This window comes from Staurois parvus, unplaced genomic scaffold (assembly GCF_062004578.1).
Source record: "Staurois parvus isolate SC_StPar_1 unplaced genomic scaffold, SC_StPar_1.0 ptg000061l, whole genome shotgun sequence".
In the NCBI taxonomy this organism is placed as follows: domain Eukaryota; kingdom Metazoa; phylum Chordata; class Amphibia; order Anura; family Ranidae; genus Staurois; species Staurois parvus.
In genome coordinates, this window is record NW_028317857.1 from 5,396,573 (window position 1) to 5,415,837 (window position 19,265).

The following is a 19,265-nucleotide window of genomic DNA, read 5'->3' on the forward strand; positions in this document are numbered from 1 at the left end:
GCTGAGAGACACAGGAGGAACGGCTCATCAGCTATCCTTATTGTTAGTGTATTTTATGTGCGACCCAAGACAATTCCTCTTCTTCCAATGTAAAAAATTTGGACACCCCTACTCTAAAAATTTTGATTTCCATCTGAAAATTTGAAATTACACCTCACTTCATCATGTAGGAGAGCCATAATAACCTGTGCAATGAGACAAACAGTGAATGTGAGGGCAAATGACAAATCACTAATTGCTGCACAGCTATAATCAGGGTGAATGTAAAAAAATGGTGGAAAGGAAAAGTGTGTTGTCTGGGTTGATCACAACATGCAATAAAACCAGGAAGGTTTCCACACTTAGTCTGGATTGTACAGAGTAGATTTTTCAGTCACTGGCAGAAAAAGGAGAAAGATGATTAAATTACAAGCTTGTATTAGCACGGAAATAAGATCACCATTCAGAAAGTTACCCTAGTGCAGTGGTGGGCAACCTTTTTTTTCAACTGAGCCAAATCTCGCCAAAACCACAATTGAAATTTATTTTGAGAGCCACATTTTTAAAACTGAAAATATATAGGATGGTACACTGTTTTTAGTTTCAATAAGTTTTTATAGTAATTCATCCCCCATATAGTAATTCATCCCCCATATAGTAATTCATCCCCCATAGTAATTCATCCCCCATATAGTAATTCATCCCATATAGTAATTCATCCCCCATATAGTAATTAATCCCCCCTATAGTAATTCATCCCCCATAGTAATTCATCCCCCCTATAGTAATTCATCCCCCCATATAGTAATTCATCCCCCCTATAGTAATTCATCCCCCCATATAGTAATTCATCCCCCCTATAGTAATTCATCCCCCCATATAGTAATTCATCCCTCATATAGTAGTAGTAAGTAGCAAGTAGTAAGCCAAGTCCCCCCTGTGTCAATTCACTTACCTTTGCTCCGCGCGTTCTTCTCGCCGTGTTCCCGCGCCGTTCCGGTCTTCAGGGCGGACTGTAAGAGGAGCCTAGCTCCTCTCACGTTCGTCACGCTGCCCCGCCTACACACATCCTGACAGCCAATCACTGGCTATCAGGATGTGAGTGGCAGCGAGACTGGCCAATCATTGCATTTGAGCGCGCTGCCCTGGCTGTTTTTTTTTTTTTTTGGATCACGCTCCGCGGGCCGGATTAAAAGGTCCGCCGGGCCGTAGTTTGCCCATTGCTGGGCTACCTGGAGAGTCCTGACTTTTGGGGCGGCGCCCGAGAGGAGGGAGGGGAGCGGGCGCCCGGCACACAGAAGAGCCGCATTAAAGTGTGTAAAGAGCCGCATGTGGCTCGCGAGCCGCGGCTTGCCGACCACTGCCCTAGTGGAAGCAAAACCTAAAACTCTCAAGGCAAAAATGTTAGTGCACCTTAATCACCATGCCTCTCTGTATGGAGTTGGGCTCACGTACATGGGTTGTAAACTCAAAAGCAAAGCAAATGCAGTATTGCTTTCAGGGACACTGACTTGATTTGCTTTTGAGTTACTATGAGTTGTTTTTGCCTTTACATTGACTTGTATAAGAAACAAAAGCAGCTCAGACACAAAATAAGCCTTAAAGGACTCAGAGTCTAAATATAATTTTAAAATGATACTAAAATATTTTTATGAAGTTTTTTTTCTGGCAGCAGTGTATACTTTCATCCAAAGGAATAACTGAAGCTTATGAACTCCATCGGCAAGACTTGGGAGTTCAGAGTCAATGTGTGAGATATGAGGTGTTAAAAGAAAATATTTTAGCCAGGAAAATTAAATATTTGCTTTCCTCTTTAAAAATATTATGGTCTTGTAGACTTTAAAAAAGTGCCCTACTGTTCACCTTCCCTGGTGTAAGGGGTCCAGATGGTCAAAGAAGAAAGATGACACCATTCTATTCTGTGGGGTCATCAAGTGTCTTGGTTTTATGCAGGCTTTGGAAAATAAAACACAGAAGTGCACAGCTCAAAGTATGTACAAAAGAGCTTGCAATAAAACACAGGCAACGGTATACTAAACTAGAAGTCATGATCAGTAACCAAACCCGATGCATTTGGGAATTTTCCACATTTTGTCATGTTACAGCCAAAAAATGTAAATGTATTTTTTTGGGATTTTATGTGATAGACCAACACAAAGTGGCACATAATTGTGAAGTGGAAGGAAAATGATAAACGGTTTAAAATTTGTTTTACAAATAAATATCTGAAAAGTGCGGCGTGCATTTATATTCAGCCCCCTTTACTCTGATACCCCTAACTAAAATCTAGTGGAACCATTTGCCTTCAGAGGTCACCTAATTAGTAAATAGAGTCCACCTGTGTGTAATTTAATCTCAGTATAAATACAGCTGTTCTGTGAAGCCCTCAGAGGTTTGTTAGAAAACAACATCATGAAGACCAAGAAACACACCAGACAGGTCATGGATAAAGTTGTGGAGAAGTCTAAAGCAGAGTTAGGTTATGAAAAAAAAATCTCAAGCTTTGAACATCTCACAGAGCACTGTTCAATCCATCATCCAAAAATTGAAAGAGTATGGCACAACTGAAAACCTACCAAGACATGGCTTTCCACCTAAACTGACAAGCCGGGTAAGGAGAGCATTAATCAGAGAAGCAGCCAAGAGGCCCATGGTAACTCTGAAGGAGCTGCAGAGATCCACAGCTCAGGTGGGAGAATCTGTCCACAGGACAACTATTAGTCATGCCCTCCACAAATCTGGTCTTTATGGAAGAGTGGCAAGAAGATAGCCATTGTTGAAAGAAAGCCATAAGAAGTCCTGTTTGCAGTTTGTGAAAAGCCATGTGAGGGACACAGCAAACGTGGAAGAAGGGGCTCTGGTCAGATGAATCCAAAATTGAATTTTTTGGCCTAATAGCAAAATGCTATATATGGCAGAAAACAAACATTGCACATCACCCTGAACACACCCTCCCCACCATAAAACATGGTGGTGGCAGCATGTTGTGGGGGTGCTTTTCTTCAGCAGGGACAGGAAGCTGGTCAGAGTTGATGGGAAGATGGATGGAGACAAATACAGGGGAATCTTAGAAGAAAACCTGTTAAAGTCTGCAAAAGACTTGACACTGGGGCGGTGGTTCACCTTCCAGCAGGACAACAACCCTCAACATACAGCTAGAGATACAATGGAATGGTTTAGATCAGGGGTCTCCAAACTATGGCCCTCCAGATGTTGAAAAACTGCAAGTCCCATGAGGCCTTGCGAGACTCTGACAGCCACAGACAAGACTCCCAGAAGCAGAGGCATGATGGGACTTGTAGAACTTCAACAGCTGGAAGGCCATAGTTTAGATCAAATCATATTCATGTGTTAGAATAGCCCAATCAAAGTCCAGACCTAAATCCAATTGAGAATCTGTGGCAAGAATGGGCAAACATTTCACTTTCTAGATGTGCAAAGCTGGTAGAGACATCCCTAAAAAGACTTGCAGCTGTAACTGTGGTTCTACAAAGTATTGACTCCGGGGGGGGGGGGGGGGGGGTGAATACAAATGCATGCTACACTTTTCACATATTTATTCGTAAAAAAAATTTGAAAACCATTTATGGTTTTATCCTTCCACTTCACAATTATGTGCCACTTTGTGTTGGTCTATCACATAAAATCCCAAAACATACACTTAAATTTTTGGTTACAACATGACAAAATTTCAAGGGGTAGGAATACTGTTTCAAGGCACTGTACGTGTGTGTGTGTTTGTGTATATATATATATATATATATATATATATAAAAAGTATTCATAGGTCTGGCAAGGGTGATCATGGCCTCTGACAGGTTCAGTTTGTAATTCTGGAGGGCGATTAGCATAAATCATCTTTGCAGTGTTGATCGCAATGATTAGGTCTTAAAAAAAAAAAAAAAATTCATGAACTTCATTACTCCACTTATTCTAAATGAATAACCCAAAATTATAAAAGATTACATGCATAGGATGGGGGACTGGATAATAAGGTTAATGTTGCTCCTGCTGCCACTAAAGCCACATTAGCAATCTCTTTTCAGCTTGACACAAATTAATGATTTTAATTCAAGACACTTGTCACAGGGCTTACTAGCCGTTCTTCTAATTAAAATGGATGAAGCACCCTGATCAAGAAACCACATAGTTAATTTTTTCTCCTTCCTGTACTTGCTACATTCCTATTCATTAAAGAATGGCTTACAGCACCCTAACACAGGACAGGGCAAGGAAATGTTAAGTGCCAGCTGACATATGGGGGAAGTTGTCTTTCCCCCAGGGGTATTCTACAATGGAGGCTCCAGGGAATGTTCAGCGCTAAATTGTTTTAATTACTGCATTGTACAAATGGATTCATTACAGCGCCCTGTGATTAGGAAACGGCCTCTTTCATATTGAATGCCAGAGGCCAGGAAGACTTAACAGAGATGCACAACACACCCCTTTAATAAGTACATCTCACTTCATCATGTAGAAGAGCCACAATAGCTTGACATTGCGCAGTGAGACACACAGTGAATATGAGGGCAAATGCCAAATCACTAATTGCTTCACAGCTATAATCAGGGTGAATGTAAAAAATGGTGGAAAGGAAAAGTGTGTTGTCTGGGTTGATCACAATATCCAATAGAACCAGGAAGGTTTCCATACTTATTCTGAATTATACAGAGTAGATTTTTCAGTACAGGAAGAAAAGGGTGAAAGATGATTAAATTACAAGCTTGTATCAGCACTGAAATAAGACCTCCGAACTCTGGGAGGAAACCCACCAAAACAAAGGAAGAACGAGCTAACTCCATGCAGAAAGTTACCCTAATGGAAGCAAAACCTAAAACTCTCAAGGCAAAAATGCTATTTCATCTTAAATCACCATGATTCTCTGTATCCTATTTTTGGGGATTATTTGCCTTTTCGAGAAGAAATGTATAATGAAAATGTTAAATTGCAGCTAGTATTTAATACCTAAATTTGGCTTGGCATCAGCTTCTTGCAGTCCCTGTATAGCAAAGCTCAGACTGGGAGGAGGGGGAAGGACTGGGAGCCAATTACATGTGCATGTAAATTTACTGGCAAAAACCGCTGAGAGGAGTAGAGCGCCGAGACAAGACCTCATTAGTCTGCTGCTGCTCTTTCAGAAAGCTGTGGGTGCTAGGAAGACACCATTAAATTCCTTCTAAGGTTTTAAACAGTAATAGAAGAAGTGGTGGCAGGTAAAATGGGCAGCTACAGAAAACACAAATTAATGCAGCTCTATATTCATTAATACATCAATAATTTTTTTTTCTTTCATTTAAGCTGTGTCAATACTGAATTTGACTTGTAATCCTGAGTAGAGTAGAGTAGAGTAAAGAGAAGAGAGAGAGAGAGATTCCTTACTGAAGCAGAAAAAAAATTTCCTGCCTGCCAGACAAATTTTAGTTCTGAATGATAGAGCTATGTAAATCGTATCATTGGATAGACAGAAATACAAATCCATAGGCAGTTATATAAGAAAAAAAAAATCATTGCATATTTAGCGGTTTGCATAGACCTCAGCTTTAAACTTTTTTGCATGTACCAGACAGAAAATCCCTGGAGACGAAATGACACGTGAACTCTATCACTGTTACACTTATTCATCCTCTAGATGTATAAGTCAGGAATGTTCCCAGCAAGTGAAACTTTCACAAGTTTATTCATAATAAGCATTTCAAAGGGAATTCAGAAGACAAAAGAGAAGATAAGACAAGTTGCAGGGTGGATAAAAGGGGTTATTATAGTCACAGAAATGGTGATGGGATCATTATAAGAATTAAGGCACCTCTGATAGCTCTTCAGTCACGATGAAAGTAGGGCAGATCAAGTTGCTCATATAGTTTAATGTTCACAAAAAATGGGTCGCCAAAATGGGTGAAGTGGCTTTAACCAACTATCAGGTTCTGTCTTTTTGCTGGGATTGGAGACAGCCTTCTGAACCATCTGTTCACACTTGAAATATGAAAGACGAGACTTCTAGATAGTGCGCACTTACTGTATACCAAAAAACATACATGTCATCTGAATTCAATAATGTCTTGGACAAAAAGGGACAAAAAATAGAAAGTGCAGTAACACTTTATGTGCTGAACTCCAATGTTCTGAACTGCTGCAGACTCAGATGAGCTCAAGTGGCTTACATTTATTTATTACAGGTACTTATATAGTGCCATCAATTTACGCAGCGCTTTACATATATATTGTACATTCACATCAGTCCCTAACCCTCAAGGAACGTACAATCTAGGGTGAGAACATTGTATTGTAGCCGTTACGATAATTCATTCCAACTTCCTGAGCCAACCAACAATAAAACTGACCTCAGAGAGGTCACTTTTGGATTACGGCATCTTGGTTAAAGGAAATACACTTTTGTACCGCATTTCTTGAATTTCCTGATGCAGGTTATGAAATGAAGAGTTGCCATAAACAGATAAACTAAATACAATGGACTCAGATCACAAACATTTATACAAAGATGAGACAATCCCAGTGGACCCTGGAGATTGAGATGTATAAACTAAATCCTCGTACACACAATGAGAATATCAGACAAACGATAGTCCATTTTTCTTTTTGCATGCTAGTCTCATATTGAAAATTAAGAGTTTACTCAACTTACAAAAATTCTTGCAGAATAGAATTTCGGAAGTGATGTAATGTATAGTATTGTATTTTTCGGACAAAATCTGTACAGATAAACGAAAACTGTATGATCTGGTATAGTATTAGAAAAATATTCATGTTTGTCCCTTCGGATAATTTCGGATGAACTGTCATTCGCTGTCAAAAGCTGTGTACGAAGGATCAGATTATCGTACAATCGCTTCAAAAGCTGTATTTTCATACAATAAGAGGCTTAAGCCTAACATACCCAATTTAAACATCACTGGACATGACTGTGCAGTTAACAAAGTTTCCCTAGATAGCTATAAGATGCCTATCTGACCACCTGACGCTTGTAAGTAGCAAACAACTCACAACATTCACCCATAGCCTGAGAAGGGAAGAGCACTGGGACCAATGGACTGATACCTCACTGCACTCACAGATACTTTGAAATGACGTGGTGAAGGGAGGCTGGGAGCTATTTGCCTGAAAAGACAACTGTCAGCCACCTGTCTCATCTGCTCATTGGCAGTTTGCCTCTTGTAGGCCTACATTAAAGAGCCTGGTGCTGCTCGTTTTTGAAGCAGGAACTGAGTGGTTTCCAACAGAGTTTAAGAACTTGCATTATGAGAGAAATACGGTGGCTTTCATTGCTAGTTGTAGTCTGTCTAGCTTCAGAACCAACACACAGGCCTACAACATTTACAGGCCTCATTGTGGCTTAGTGGTTTGCAATACTAGAAGTTCTTGGATCAAATCCTGGCAAGGACACCTATGTAGTTTTGTATGTGCTTGCTTGCATGGGTTTCCTTTGGGTATTCTAATTTGCTTCCACAATCCATAGACTTTTAGGTTGGTTTATCTGTATTTATGCACATGAGGCAGGGATTTTAGAGATGTAAGCTCCTTGAGGACAGGGATTTAAGTAAATGTACAATATGAAAGTGCTGAATAAGCTGTCAAAAAATGCATGCAATAATACATTATATAAAAAATAAATTATGCAACAGAACTCAGAATTTCTGATATATATCCTTATTCAAGGCTTGTGACTACTGAAGACAAAGCATCAGCATGTCAACCTGGGAAATACCACTCTTAGAAAGAGAAGTCAGCAACATATTTTTCCCCCAGCAGGTTTTCTTAAAATGTAATTAAAACCTAGCAACAAACTCCTCTTATTTGCTATCTTTGGGCCCTTTCACACAGGTGATCCAATCAGGTCTGCTTGTCAGTTTTTCAGAAAGACCCGATCGGAAGGTTCATACATTTCTTTGGACCGGCAGGTGTAACCAGACTTGTATCTTTTTACACTTGTATCTTTTCTACCCTCTGGGTCTGATCAGGCCTGCAAAAAAAAAAATGAATAAAAAAAATAATGGAGTAAGACTACATTCTATTCCATTTGGGCAGACCGGATTGAAGGCAGCTGGGTGTAACGGCAGAGTCCGTTTACTTATGGCCCCTCATAGGGCAGAGTGGGATCTGTCTATATCCACTCTGCAGAAACTGAGCATCCACCCTGCACTGCTCCAATAAGCAGGGGATCAGCAGACAGATTCCCTGAAGATCAGAACAGAAGATGCCTGTGTGAAAGGGACCTTTAGGCCTGTTTAACCATTAGCCGCCCGGCCAATGGCCGTTTGGCGGCTTCAGAAGTGTCTCTCCATTCCGGGTGCATGCCATTTGGCGTGCTCCCGCACATGCGCCGTTTGCGCTAATGCAGAGCGGCGCAGCAGTGCGATCTGTCACCGGCCATGCACCTCGGACACGGCCGATGACAGATCCGAGTACCGGCTCCCGTTGCTGGTACCATGTGACCTGCTGTGACCAATCACAGCAGGTCACATGACAGTTGTATACAATGGATGGCTTCATTCATGAAGCCATCCATTATATACTAGTGCCTAGCTGTGAATGGTCACAGCTAATCACATGGACATGTCATGTGATTAGCTGTGACCAAATCACAGCTAAGCACAAAAAAAAAAAAGCTGAATGAATCGATTTCATTCAGGTAAATGCTTGCTTATAGCAAAGTAATTCTTTGCTATAAGCAAATTGTGTAAAAAAAAAAAACATTGTACTACTTTGGTCATAGTAAAATATGAAAAAAAAATCTTTAAAAAAAAAAAAAATGTAATAAAAAATTAAATAATAAAAAAATTTAAAAAAAATTAAAAAAAATATATATATTTTTTCATACTGTCACCAGTCAGTGTCCCTGTTCACCGCCATGCCAGTTATATGATGACGCTGTACTGCACTGGTGACAGTATGTAAAAAAAAAAATAGTGAAAATTATTTTTTAAATTTTTTCATTTTCCGAAAAATTATGACAAAAAAATACAACTTCAAAAAACTCGCCATGCCTATTATGAAGTACGCCGGACTGTCTACTCTGCAAAAAGGGGTCATTTGGGGATATCTGTACTATTCTGACATTCTTGGACCTCAAGAAATTAGATTGGCTGTCAGTACTTCAGGATTGATCAATATTCAGATCTATACCATAGTTTGTGAACTCTATAACTTTCCTACAAACTAAAAAATACATCCTAATTTGGGTTATTTTCACCAAAGACATGTAGCAGAATACATCTTGGTCTAAATTTATGAAGAACAATTATTTATTTGTAAACTTTTATAACAGAAACAAAGAAAAATGTGTTTTTTTTTCAAAATTTTTGGTCTTTTTTTGTTAATTTAGCAAAAAATAAAAATCCCAGCGGTGATTAAATACCACCAAAAGAAAGCTCTAGTTGTGTGAAGAAAATGATAAAATTTTAGTTTGGGTACAGTGTTGTATGACCGCGCAATTGTCATTCAAAGTGTGAGAGCGCTGAAACCTGAAAAATGGCCTGGGCAGGAAGGTGTAAAATTGCACGGTATTGAAACGGTTAAAATAACCCAGTGGTTTGATCCGTAACCTCCACATTACTACTGTGCCCTGTAGTGACATAGGACCAGCAAAAGGAACCACAGACTGCACTAGGACACCAGGAATTTGACACTAATGGGGGGACACCACTGCATGCCTTAAGTAGTGTCATCTGTCTGACAGTGCTATATCTGACAGAGCTGTGTAAATCTCAGGAATGGATACACAAACACTTTGGTAGGTGAAACCCCTCCCCCATACAGGTATTTGATATATTTTGCAATTTGCCTACAGTTCACCTTTTGATCCAGTTGAAGTAAAATGGCAGTGAAAAATAGAAAAGCAAGGTTGTGAGAGAACAGCTGAAAATAACAAAAACACTACTTTTTTTTTTTGTATTGTTAGAGAAAATTATGCCTGATTTCAGACTGAAATGGAAAAGTAATTTTTTAATAACATTAAATTACAAAATGGCTCGAGAAGTAGAATTAGAGATTTCCTTGAAAGTGCTGAGGAGCAGAGTACGTACTAAGCTGTAGAAAGTCTAGATGACTGTAAATAATAAATATGTACATATGAAAAAAGCCCTATTATTCAATCAATTCTACAAAGCACTATCATTAATATGTTTGTCTCATCCTCGATCAATATGGGCAAATACTATGGGCGTTTAAGCAGAACATGGTTGTAAGCATATTATTATTAGAAAGATGAGGTTGGGTATTTTCTGTATAAAAATTGTGGGCTTAATTGATTTTTATTTTTAATGGACCATTTGCTTGTTCTTCAGCCCCACAGGACGTTTGTTTGATGCTTTCTGCACACTGTAAATTCATTATTGCCAAGCGATTTCCCAGAAGTATTACATCATTAAAGAAAGAATGGAAATATGTATTAAATGGACGGTCCTAAATGAACTTAGTTATTGCAAAAGGCGAGTTATCCAAGAACAATAGATGGCTTTTTTCTGCTCACACAGTAGACGAAGGAATAGGACTGAGGTGTCTACATGCAGGGGACAAAACGGCTCTTTTCTTTACAATTAAAATCAAATTAAATACAACTTTACTTTGGCATCTAAACACTCCGGATGGAGCGCAAGGCTTGCCTGGCTGATTAAACAGGAACAGAGGTGGGTTTATTAACACTTCCAGAATTCAATGCACTTCAGCCACATGTCGCCGGATTCTGTTAACACAAAAATGCTTATTGTATGTGACCGTAAAACCGTGCTAGGCATCAGCGGGTTAGCATTTAGTGCTCCTGACTTGCAGCACTGGTATCCTGACCACTGTTCTCACCTGGGATACAATGTGTGCAGATGCTTCCTCTGAGTTCCCAGCTTCTTTGCAAAATTATAGAAAACTTTCCCTTTAAACTGACTACATTATTCTTGTTCATACAGGCTTTATATAGCGCCAACAGTTTGCACAGCGCTTTACATTATAAAAGAAGCAATACAGTTACAACACACTTCAAAGCAAGAGGGTTAGGAAGGCCCTGCCCCTGAGCGCTTACTTTATAAAGTAAACCAGATAAAAAAATTTAAAAAGTAAAAAAAAAAAAAAAAAAAAAAAAAAAAAAGCAAAAACACATTGTTTACGGGCTCCCCACACCTCTAACACACTAAAAAAACCTAAAAATACAGTTACCATAGACCACAGTTTTTACATTGTTTTCACCCACACAGACCTGTGTGTGTCTGTATGAATGGGGTGGGGCCATTAGAATGCACAGCCCCTCTGCAAACGTAATGCAGCCGATGGAGTCAGATCCTGGCACAGATAAATCACCTTTAATCACCTGCACAGCAAAGCTTCCAAAGAGAAAGTCAACAGCAGAATGGACCTCCAGGTAAGTTGCTAAAATACATACCATAATTGGGAGCGATATATAAATAATCAGTTGCTCTTTGCAGCCTATCTTGTGATCTGGAGGGACAGCAACATCCACATACACCTAGGCTGACAATTGGACAATGAAATAGAGCAGCTCGCTGATGAGGTCATCACTCAACTCTCTTTACTTCTATAAGAATATTCCCTGTCCCCTGACCACCACACATCCAGGCTCTCACTAACTGCATTGAACCGCTTGCCGCCCTGCCACTGTGTATATACGTGTGCAGGGCGGCAGTGGAGCGCAAAACCACGTTTAAAAACGGGTTCCGCGCTCCCGACACTTTCGCCGGCAGGGGGCGCGCGCGCTCCCGCCGACCCGCGGGTGACACTATTTGATCCAGGAGGGATCAATCATTAGATTTCAGCCAGTGATTTCTGGCTGAAATCACATGATCGGTCCCTGTCCTATCCTGTCCTGTGTTGACATACACACAGGGCAGGATATGATGTCATTCTTCTCTGCCTGGACACATTCCGTTCCAGACAGAGAAGAAGACATCCAAAAAGTGAGTACACAAGCACTACACTACAGTTAGAACACTCTAGGACACATTTAACCCCCTGATCGCCCCCCCCCCCTCCAGTTAACACTTCACTGCCCTGTCACCAGTGTTACTGATCAGTGAAGCGATTTTTACTGATCAGTGTCGCTGGCGACTTCCGATAGAGTTAGCGCCCCTCCCAGATAGCGCCAGATTGCCCGCCAGTACACCAGTAATCCCGTTTAACCCCTTGATCGCCCCCCCCCTCCAGTTAACCCCTTCACTGCCCTGTCACCCAGTGTCACTGATCAGTGAACCAATTTTTACTGATCACTGTATCAGTGTCGCTGGCGACTTCCGATAGAGTTAGCGCCCCTTCCAGATAGCGCCAGTTTGCCCGCCAGTACACCAGTAATCCCGTTTAACCCCTTGATCGCCCCCCCTCCAGTTAACCCCTTCACTGCCCTGTCACCCAGTGTCACTGATCAGTGAACCAATTTTTACAGATCACTGTATCAGTGTCGCTGGCGACTTCCGATAGAGTTAGCGCCCCTCCCAAATAGCGCCAGATTGCCCGCCAGTACACCAGTAATCCCGTTTAACCCCTTGATCGCCCCCCCCCCCCCCCCCCTCCAGTTAAACCCTTCACTGCCCTGTCACCCAGTGTCACTGATCAGTGAACCAATTTTTACTGATCACTGTATCAGTGTCGCTGGCGACTTCCGATAGAGTTAGCGCCCCTCCCAGATAGCGCCAGATTGCCCGCCAGTACACCAGTAATCCCGTTTAACCCCTTGATCGCCCCCCCCCCCCCAGTTAAACCCTTCACTGCCCTGTCACCCAGTGTCACTGATCAGTGAACCAATTTTTACTGATCACTGTATCAGTGTCGCTGGCGACTTCCGATAGAGTTAGCGCCCCTCCCAGATAGCGCCAGTTTACCCGCCAGTACACCAGTAATCCCGTTTAACCCCTTGATCGCCCCCCCCCCCAGTTAACCCCTGCACTGCCCTGTCACCAGTGTCACTGATCAGTGAACCAATTTTTACTGATCACTGTATCAGTGTCGCTGGCGACTTCCGATAGAGTTAGCGCCCCTCCCAGATAGCGCCAGATTGCCCGCCAGTACACCAGTAATCCCGTTTAACCCCTTGATCACCCCCCCCCCTCCAGTTAACCCCTTCACTGCCCTGTCACCAGTGTCACTGATCAGTGAACCAATTTTTATTGATCACTGTATCAGTGTCGCTGGCGACTTCCGATAGTTAGCGCCCCTCCCAGATAGCGCCAGTTTGCCCGCCAGTACACCAGTAATCCCGTTTAATCCCTTGATCGCCCCCCCCCCCCAGTTAACCCCTGCACTGCCCTGTCACCAGTGTCACTGATCAGTGAACCAATTTTTACTGCTCACTGTATCAGTGTCGCTGGCGACTTCCGATAGAGTTAGCGCCCCTCCCAGATAGCGCCAGCTTGCCCGCCAGTACACCAGTAATTCCGTTTAACCCCTTGATCGCCCCCCCCCCCCAGTTAACCCCTTCACTGCCCTGTCACCAGTGTCACTGATCAGTGAACCAATTTTTACTGATCACTGTATCAGTGTCGCTGGCGACTTCCGATAGTGTTAGCGCCCCTCCCAGATAGGGCCAGTTTGCCTGCCAGTACACCAGTAATCCCGTTTAACCCCTTGATCACCCCCCCAGTTAACCCCTTCACTGCCCTGTCACCAGTGTCACTGATCAGTGAACCAATTTTTACTGATCACTGTATCAGTGTCGCTGGCGACTTCCGATAGTGTTAGCGCCCCTCCCAGATAGCGCCAGATTGCCCGCTAGTACACCAGTAATCCCATTTAACCCCTTAATCTCCCCCCCCCCCCAGTTAACCCATTCACTGCCCTGTCACCAGTGTCACTGATCAGTGAACCGATTTTTACTGATCACTGTATCAGTGTCGCTGGCGACTTCCGATAGAGTTAGCGCCCCTCCCAGATAGCGCCATATTGCCCGCCAGTACACCAGTAATCCCGTTTAACCCCTTGATCACCCCCCCCTCCAGTTAACCCCTTCACTGCCCTGTCACCAGTGTCACTGATCAGTGAACCAATTTTTACTGATCACTGTATCAGTCTCGCTGGCGACTTCCGATAGTGTTAGCGCCCCTCCCAGATAGCGCCAGTTTGCCCGCTAGTGCACCAGAAATCCCATTTAACCCTTTGATCGCCCCCCCCCCCAGTTAACCCCTTCACTGCCCTGTCACCAGTGTCATTGATTACAGTGAACAGATTTTTACTGATCACTGTATTAGTGTCACTGGTGACTTCCGATAGTGTTAGCGCCCCTCCTAGATAGCGCCAGTTTGCCCGCTAATGAACGGGATTTTTTTTACCAAAAACATGTAGCAGAATACATTTTGGCTTAAATTTATGACTAACTTTGAGTTTACAATATATTTTTTATAGCTGAAAGTAGAAAATATTGTTTTTTTTCAAAATTTTTGTGGTTTTTTTGTTTATAGCGCAAAAAATAAAAAGCGCACAGGTGAACAAATACCACCAAAAGAAAGCTCTATTTGTGTGAAAAAAAGGACCTAATTTTCGTTTGGGTGCAGCATTGCATGACCGCGCAATTATCATTTGAGTTAGTGCAGCGCTGTATAGCAAAAAAAGGCATAAATTACAGTATCTATACCATAGTTTGTAGACGCTATAACTTTCACACAAAGCAATCAATATACACTTATTGGGATTTTTTTTACCAAAAACATGGAGCAGAATACATTTTGGCTTAAATTTATGACTAACTTTGAGTTTACGATATATTTTTTATAGCTGAAAGTAGAAAATATTGTTTTTTTTCAAAATTTTCGTGGTTTTTTTGTTTATAGCGCAAAAAATAAAAAGCGCACAGGTGATCAAATACCACCAAAAGAAAGCTCTATTTGTGTGAAAAAAGGACGTAAATTTTGTTTGGGTATAGCATTGCATGACCGCGCAATTATCATTTGAATTAGTGCAGCGCCAAAAAGCAAAAAAAGGCCTGGTCATTAAGGGGGGTAAATCCTCTGGGGCTCAAGTGGTTAAAGTACATTTATTTTTATTTAATACATAATTACCTTAACTGATGTTATATGCCTGCAGATTGGTTTTAACATGAATAAGTGCTTATGAACAAATAGCATCATGCCTACTCCTAAAATTTGAGGAGATCCCCACAACAAACATTGTTGCAGTGAAGATTGTGTGGCTTTTCCTTTCTTATGGATCTGGCACTAGATTGAGTTTCCTCAGGGGCTGGGAGTAATTAGATAATCTATGTCACATGTGTCAAATACAAGGCCCGGGGGCCGATTTTGTCCCATCAAGTCATTTCGTGTGGCCTTCAAACTTCTCCTGCGACTGTGACAACCTCCTAGTCTCCACCCCCACCGTGTCTCAGCAATCGGCAGCAGAGAGGAGGACAGAACTCTTCTGCTAGATCCTGCACTCCTCCATGTAGCTGCAGAGAGGCTCGTCTTTGTAAGCCCCCAATCTCTGTGTTCGGCAGCAGAGAGGACAGAACTCTTACAGATCCTGCACCTCTCTGTGCAACCGCAGCACCCCCTTTCCTCCCCCTCCCTTCCTTGGTCTCGGCATTCAACAGACTCTGGCAGCTGACTCCAGCCCTGGTCCTTCTCCAGTCCCTGCATGCACTTTCTGCTTCCAAGTTCAGTACCCAGCTTCTTCCTAGCAGATGCACAATGTAAGGGGAGTTAACTTGCACTGTGATGTAAGGGAGGGTGGAGGACTCTGCTTCTGATGGTGTGTGATTTTGGGGGGTTCTTGACTTTTGAAGCAAGGGAGGTGGGGTGCCCTGGATATCTAGTATTACAGATACTACCGCCCCTTTGAGGGAAGTCATAGTGCTGATGCAGTCCGCAGTGAAATTTTGAGTTTGACACCCCTGCTGTATGTAGTCTATACAGCTGGGCTATGTATTTTACAATATGTGGACATGAAATAAAATAAGAGAGTAAATAATTCTAATATTCTTTTTTCCCTTCTATTGGTTGAACTGGGTGGTCTTTTTCCAACCAGACTATGTAACTATTCTACATAGAATTATTCCTGTTTGTAAATGCTGGTGTGTCAGTTTCCCAATAAACCAAATAAACCGGCCCAAATAGTTAAGTAAATGCATTCCATGGATTTCTTCACAGAGAGGAGACTGACGATTTAAATATCTTTCTTTAACTCTGTATGGGAGATCCATCAGACAACGGTAATACTGCTGTGTGCAGCATATTTTGGTGAAGTGGGTCAAAAACAGTGCTACTTAGATAACAAACTCAGTACACTCAAGAGTAACCTGATTTAAAAAGTACTAGGTTACTGAATATGCAAAAGACAAACCACAACATATAATCCATCAATCATAATCATACCAGATCACTAGGTAAAAGAAAACGGTTTTATACGCAGGTACTCTAATACGCTACAGGGAAATAATATGCACATTATACACACATGCGCAGCATGCAAACATGAAGCAAAAGATTTCAGTGTCCATTAACTGTGTGAGAGGAGTATCGGAGCATACAATAAAAGGAGGAGAGATTTACACATGCACCCCCCCCCCCCCCCTCCAACGTAAAAAAAAAAAAAAGTGGTGGAGGAGTCTATGTATCAGATTTGATAAAACCAGAAAAAGATAAATATATAAATAAATAAAATAGAAAACAAGCCTTCAAGACAAACAAGGTGATATTTTAAACTCTTGTACTGTGGTTTTTTAGAAAGGTTATGTCAGTAGCTTTCAATGTGGCATAAGACACGCATGCTGCAAGGTTAGGAAAAGATGCTAATTAAGGCGCAGTTGAAGTCTACCTCTCCTGTTCTTGCCTCATTCGCATCCTGTCATCTTCTGAAGGGTGGGCTTCTTTCATTTTCCACGATCCCCTGTGATCAATCTTGTCATCTTTTCGATGTTTGCCAAACCTGTCAAGAACAAGCGCAATTCTAACACTGGTCTGCAGAATGAAAAGGCGACAACAAGTGCCTTTGTGGAGGCCATTCTCTGCTGCTAACAGTGCACAGTTACTTGATTACAAGATTTCTGCTTCCGCGTCCTCGCTGTTTTCTGCAGGGATATTCACTGCCACAATGCAATCAGCACAACCAGTTTATAGATGTCCTATTCGGCTACACTTGAGTTTTAACAGCTTTCCTACTTTGGAAATAATAGCAGAGATTATTATAGGGCCGGATAGAAGCTCAAACTGTCTAAATTGGTAGTAAAACACTAAGTGAAAACAGGCTTCACATAGTACGCCTCACATTGACTGGTCTTTAGAAAATCAACTCAGGGATGGACGAATCTAAAAAGCCAGGGTACTACAGCGCCCAAAGAAAATTACAGATTTTACTACTGATGTCAATTGAAGAAAATGTTCCCTGGGCTCCTTAAAGGAGACTTTCAGTTTATATTGTATGCTATCAAACAATGTAGAAGTGGAAAAATGAGCAGTATGTTGTCTGTATACATTGCAAGGAAATGGCAAATTAGTCTAAAAAAAAAAAAGGTGGAAATAGCTGCATGTCCTTGCATAAAACAGTGCCAGGATCTTCTTACTACACACGTTTGATGCTGGCAGCAGCATGTAGTATTTCTGACCTTTCACTCATCTACACAGAGGTACTGTCCCTGTTGCAGAAGAATTTCCAACCACAAGAGCCTCTGCCCACGTTGTCTCCAGTTAGGTCAAGTACGGATCGATGTTGCAAGCCATGCTCATAATCTGGACCATTCCTACCTTTTTTTCTATTCTACTCTTATTGTACATACCAGAAATACATTATTATCTGAATCCTTAAAACCAAAATCCTCCACTCGCACTAGATGTCCTAAACCTATAAAGATCTATTCGGAAGTTACTGATTTATGGCTGGTGTGCAAGAAACACCATAATTACTGTAATGTTTCTGCTGCTAACACTCGGCAAGTTAATTAAAGAGGCAAGATGATTTCAGTTGTCCATCATGAAAAAAATATAAATAAATAATAATTGCCCAAATTAAAGAAATACGGAATATGAAATACCAGCCAACTTTGACTGCCATCTCATAAAATTATAAACTGGTAACCAAAATACAACAAACTGAAATCCCACCCCAGTCATGCCACCTTTTAATCTATCTACTTCTTCATCTTTCTTTCTCCACCCCACCTCTCTTCTCCAACTCTCCAATTCTCCTTTAACCCTTTTGCTGCTAGGTCCGTATACAGACTCCTATCTCATTCATTTACAGTGCAGCTCAGACAAGTCAGACTGTCTTCAGTCCCTTTCTCGGTTTCAAAAAAAGCATTAGAAGTGTGTTTAGAACCCCGAAGTCTCTCCAAAGCCCCACCCCCCAAAATGTAAAAAGTATTACAAATAAAAATGTACTTGTTCAAAATAAAAAAAATAATGAAGTTTTTAAAACAAATAAATACATAGTAAGGTTTAATTTAGACATGCATCTAAATCTCCCTTGCCTCTGAAGCCCGATCCATGCTCAGATCGCGTTCCAGTGGCTGACAGGCGGTGAGGAAGCTATGTGACACCTCCTCATAGCCTGTTGTAACTCCATTTTATCAACAAATGCACCGCAACCACATGCATTACACTTCATGTGTAGTGTTTGGCGGATGGCATCGCTATTAGGTCAAACAGTTGGGTCAACTTTGCTGCGGGCACAAAGCATCACCACCCTGAGTGTTTGGCAAGCAGCAAAAATGCAGCTCAACCACACATTTTTGCTACCCCCAAACACAAGTCTAAACAAGGCCTAAGGCCTTGTTCATGCTGAGAGCCGTAAGTGAAAAATGAAAAACTCCAGATTTGTGCAGAAATGTTTGTAAATTTTAAATTGCACCTTTTTGCAAAATCGGGAAAATCGAACATACACAAATATTTGGTATTTATTAACTCAATACAGATTAAACTTTTACATTCAGTAGGAATTTAGCAGGAATTTTGTAAAATTTGCTATGTTTATATCTGCAAATAATGATTTTAGTGAAAATATTGTTTTGATAAACATCTGCGCAAATATCATGGGGCCCTAAAAAACACCTTTTTATTCTACTGGTCATGTGCTTTCAGAAAATGTATGGTTTGGGGGTCTTTTACAAATTCTGAAAGCTGTAGGGGAAAAAAATACAAAAAAGTTTAAAAGTGGAACGCAGGGCCTGCCAGTGAAAGGGTTAAACATGATTTGTTTTTATTTTTTTATGTTGAAAAAGTTATCATGCACAGCTTTGTGCCAATACTAATGTTCTCGGTTCAAAATCTAATTATATATAGAAAAAGTGAAAATCTATATGTTGCAGAATTTGGCATCTTTGTATTATTAATCAAGAGAGACACTCTTAAAATCAA

At 41.2% G+C, this 19,265-nt stretch overlaps 1 protein-coding gene across 10 annotated transcripts in view; it reads right to left on the reverse strand.

Annotated features, from left to right (window-relative positions):
• Positions 1-19,265, reverse strand: part of PARD3 (par-3 family cell polarity regulator) — an 814,686-nt gene that overhangs the window by 215,103 nt on the left and 580,318 nt on the right. For 7 of the 10 annotated variants that reach the window (XM_089668705.1, XM_089668703.1, XM_089668701.1 and 4 more), the window contains one exon: positions 16,732-16,842. The exons of the other annotated variants lie outside the window; for them this stretch is intronic. In XM_089668705.1, coding sequence (XP_089524831.1) covers positions 16,732-16,842 — 111 coding nt within the window. The remainder of the gene's footprint in view (positions 1-16,731; positions 16,843-19,265) is intronic. 10 annotated transcript variants of the gene reach the window in all.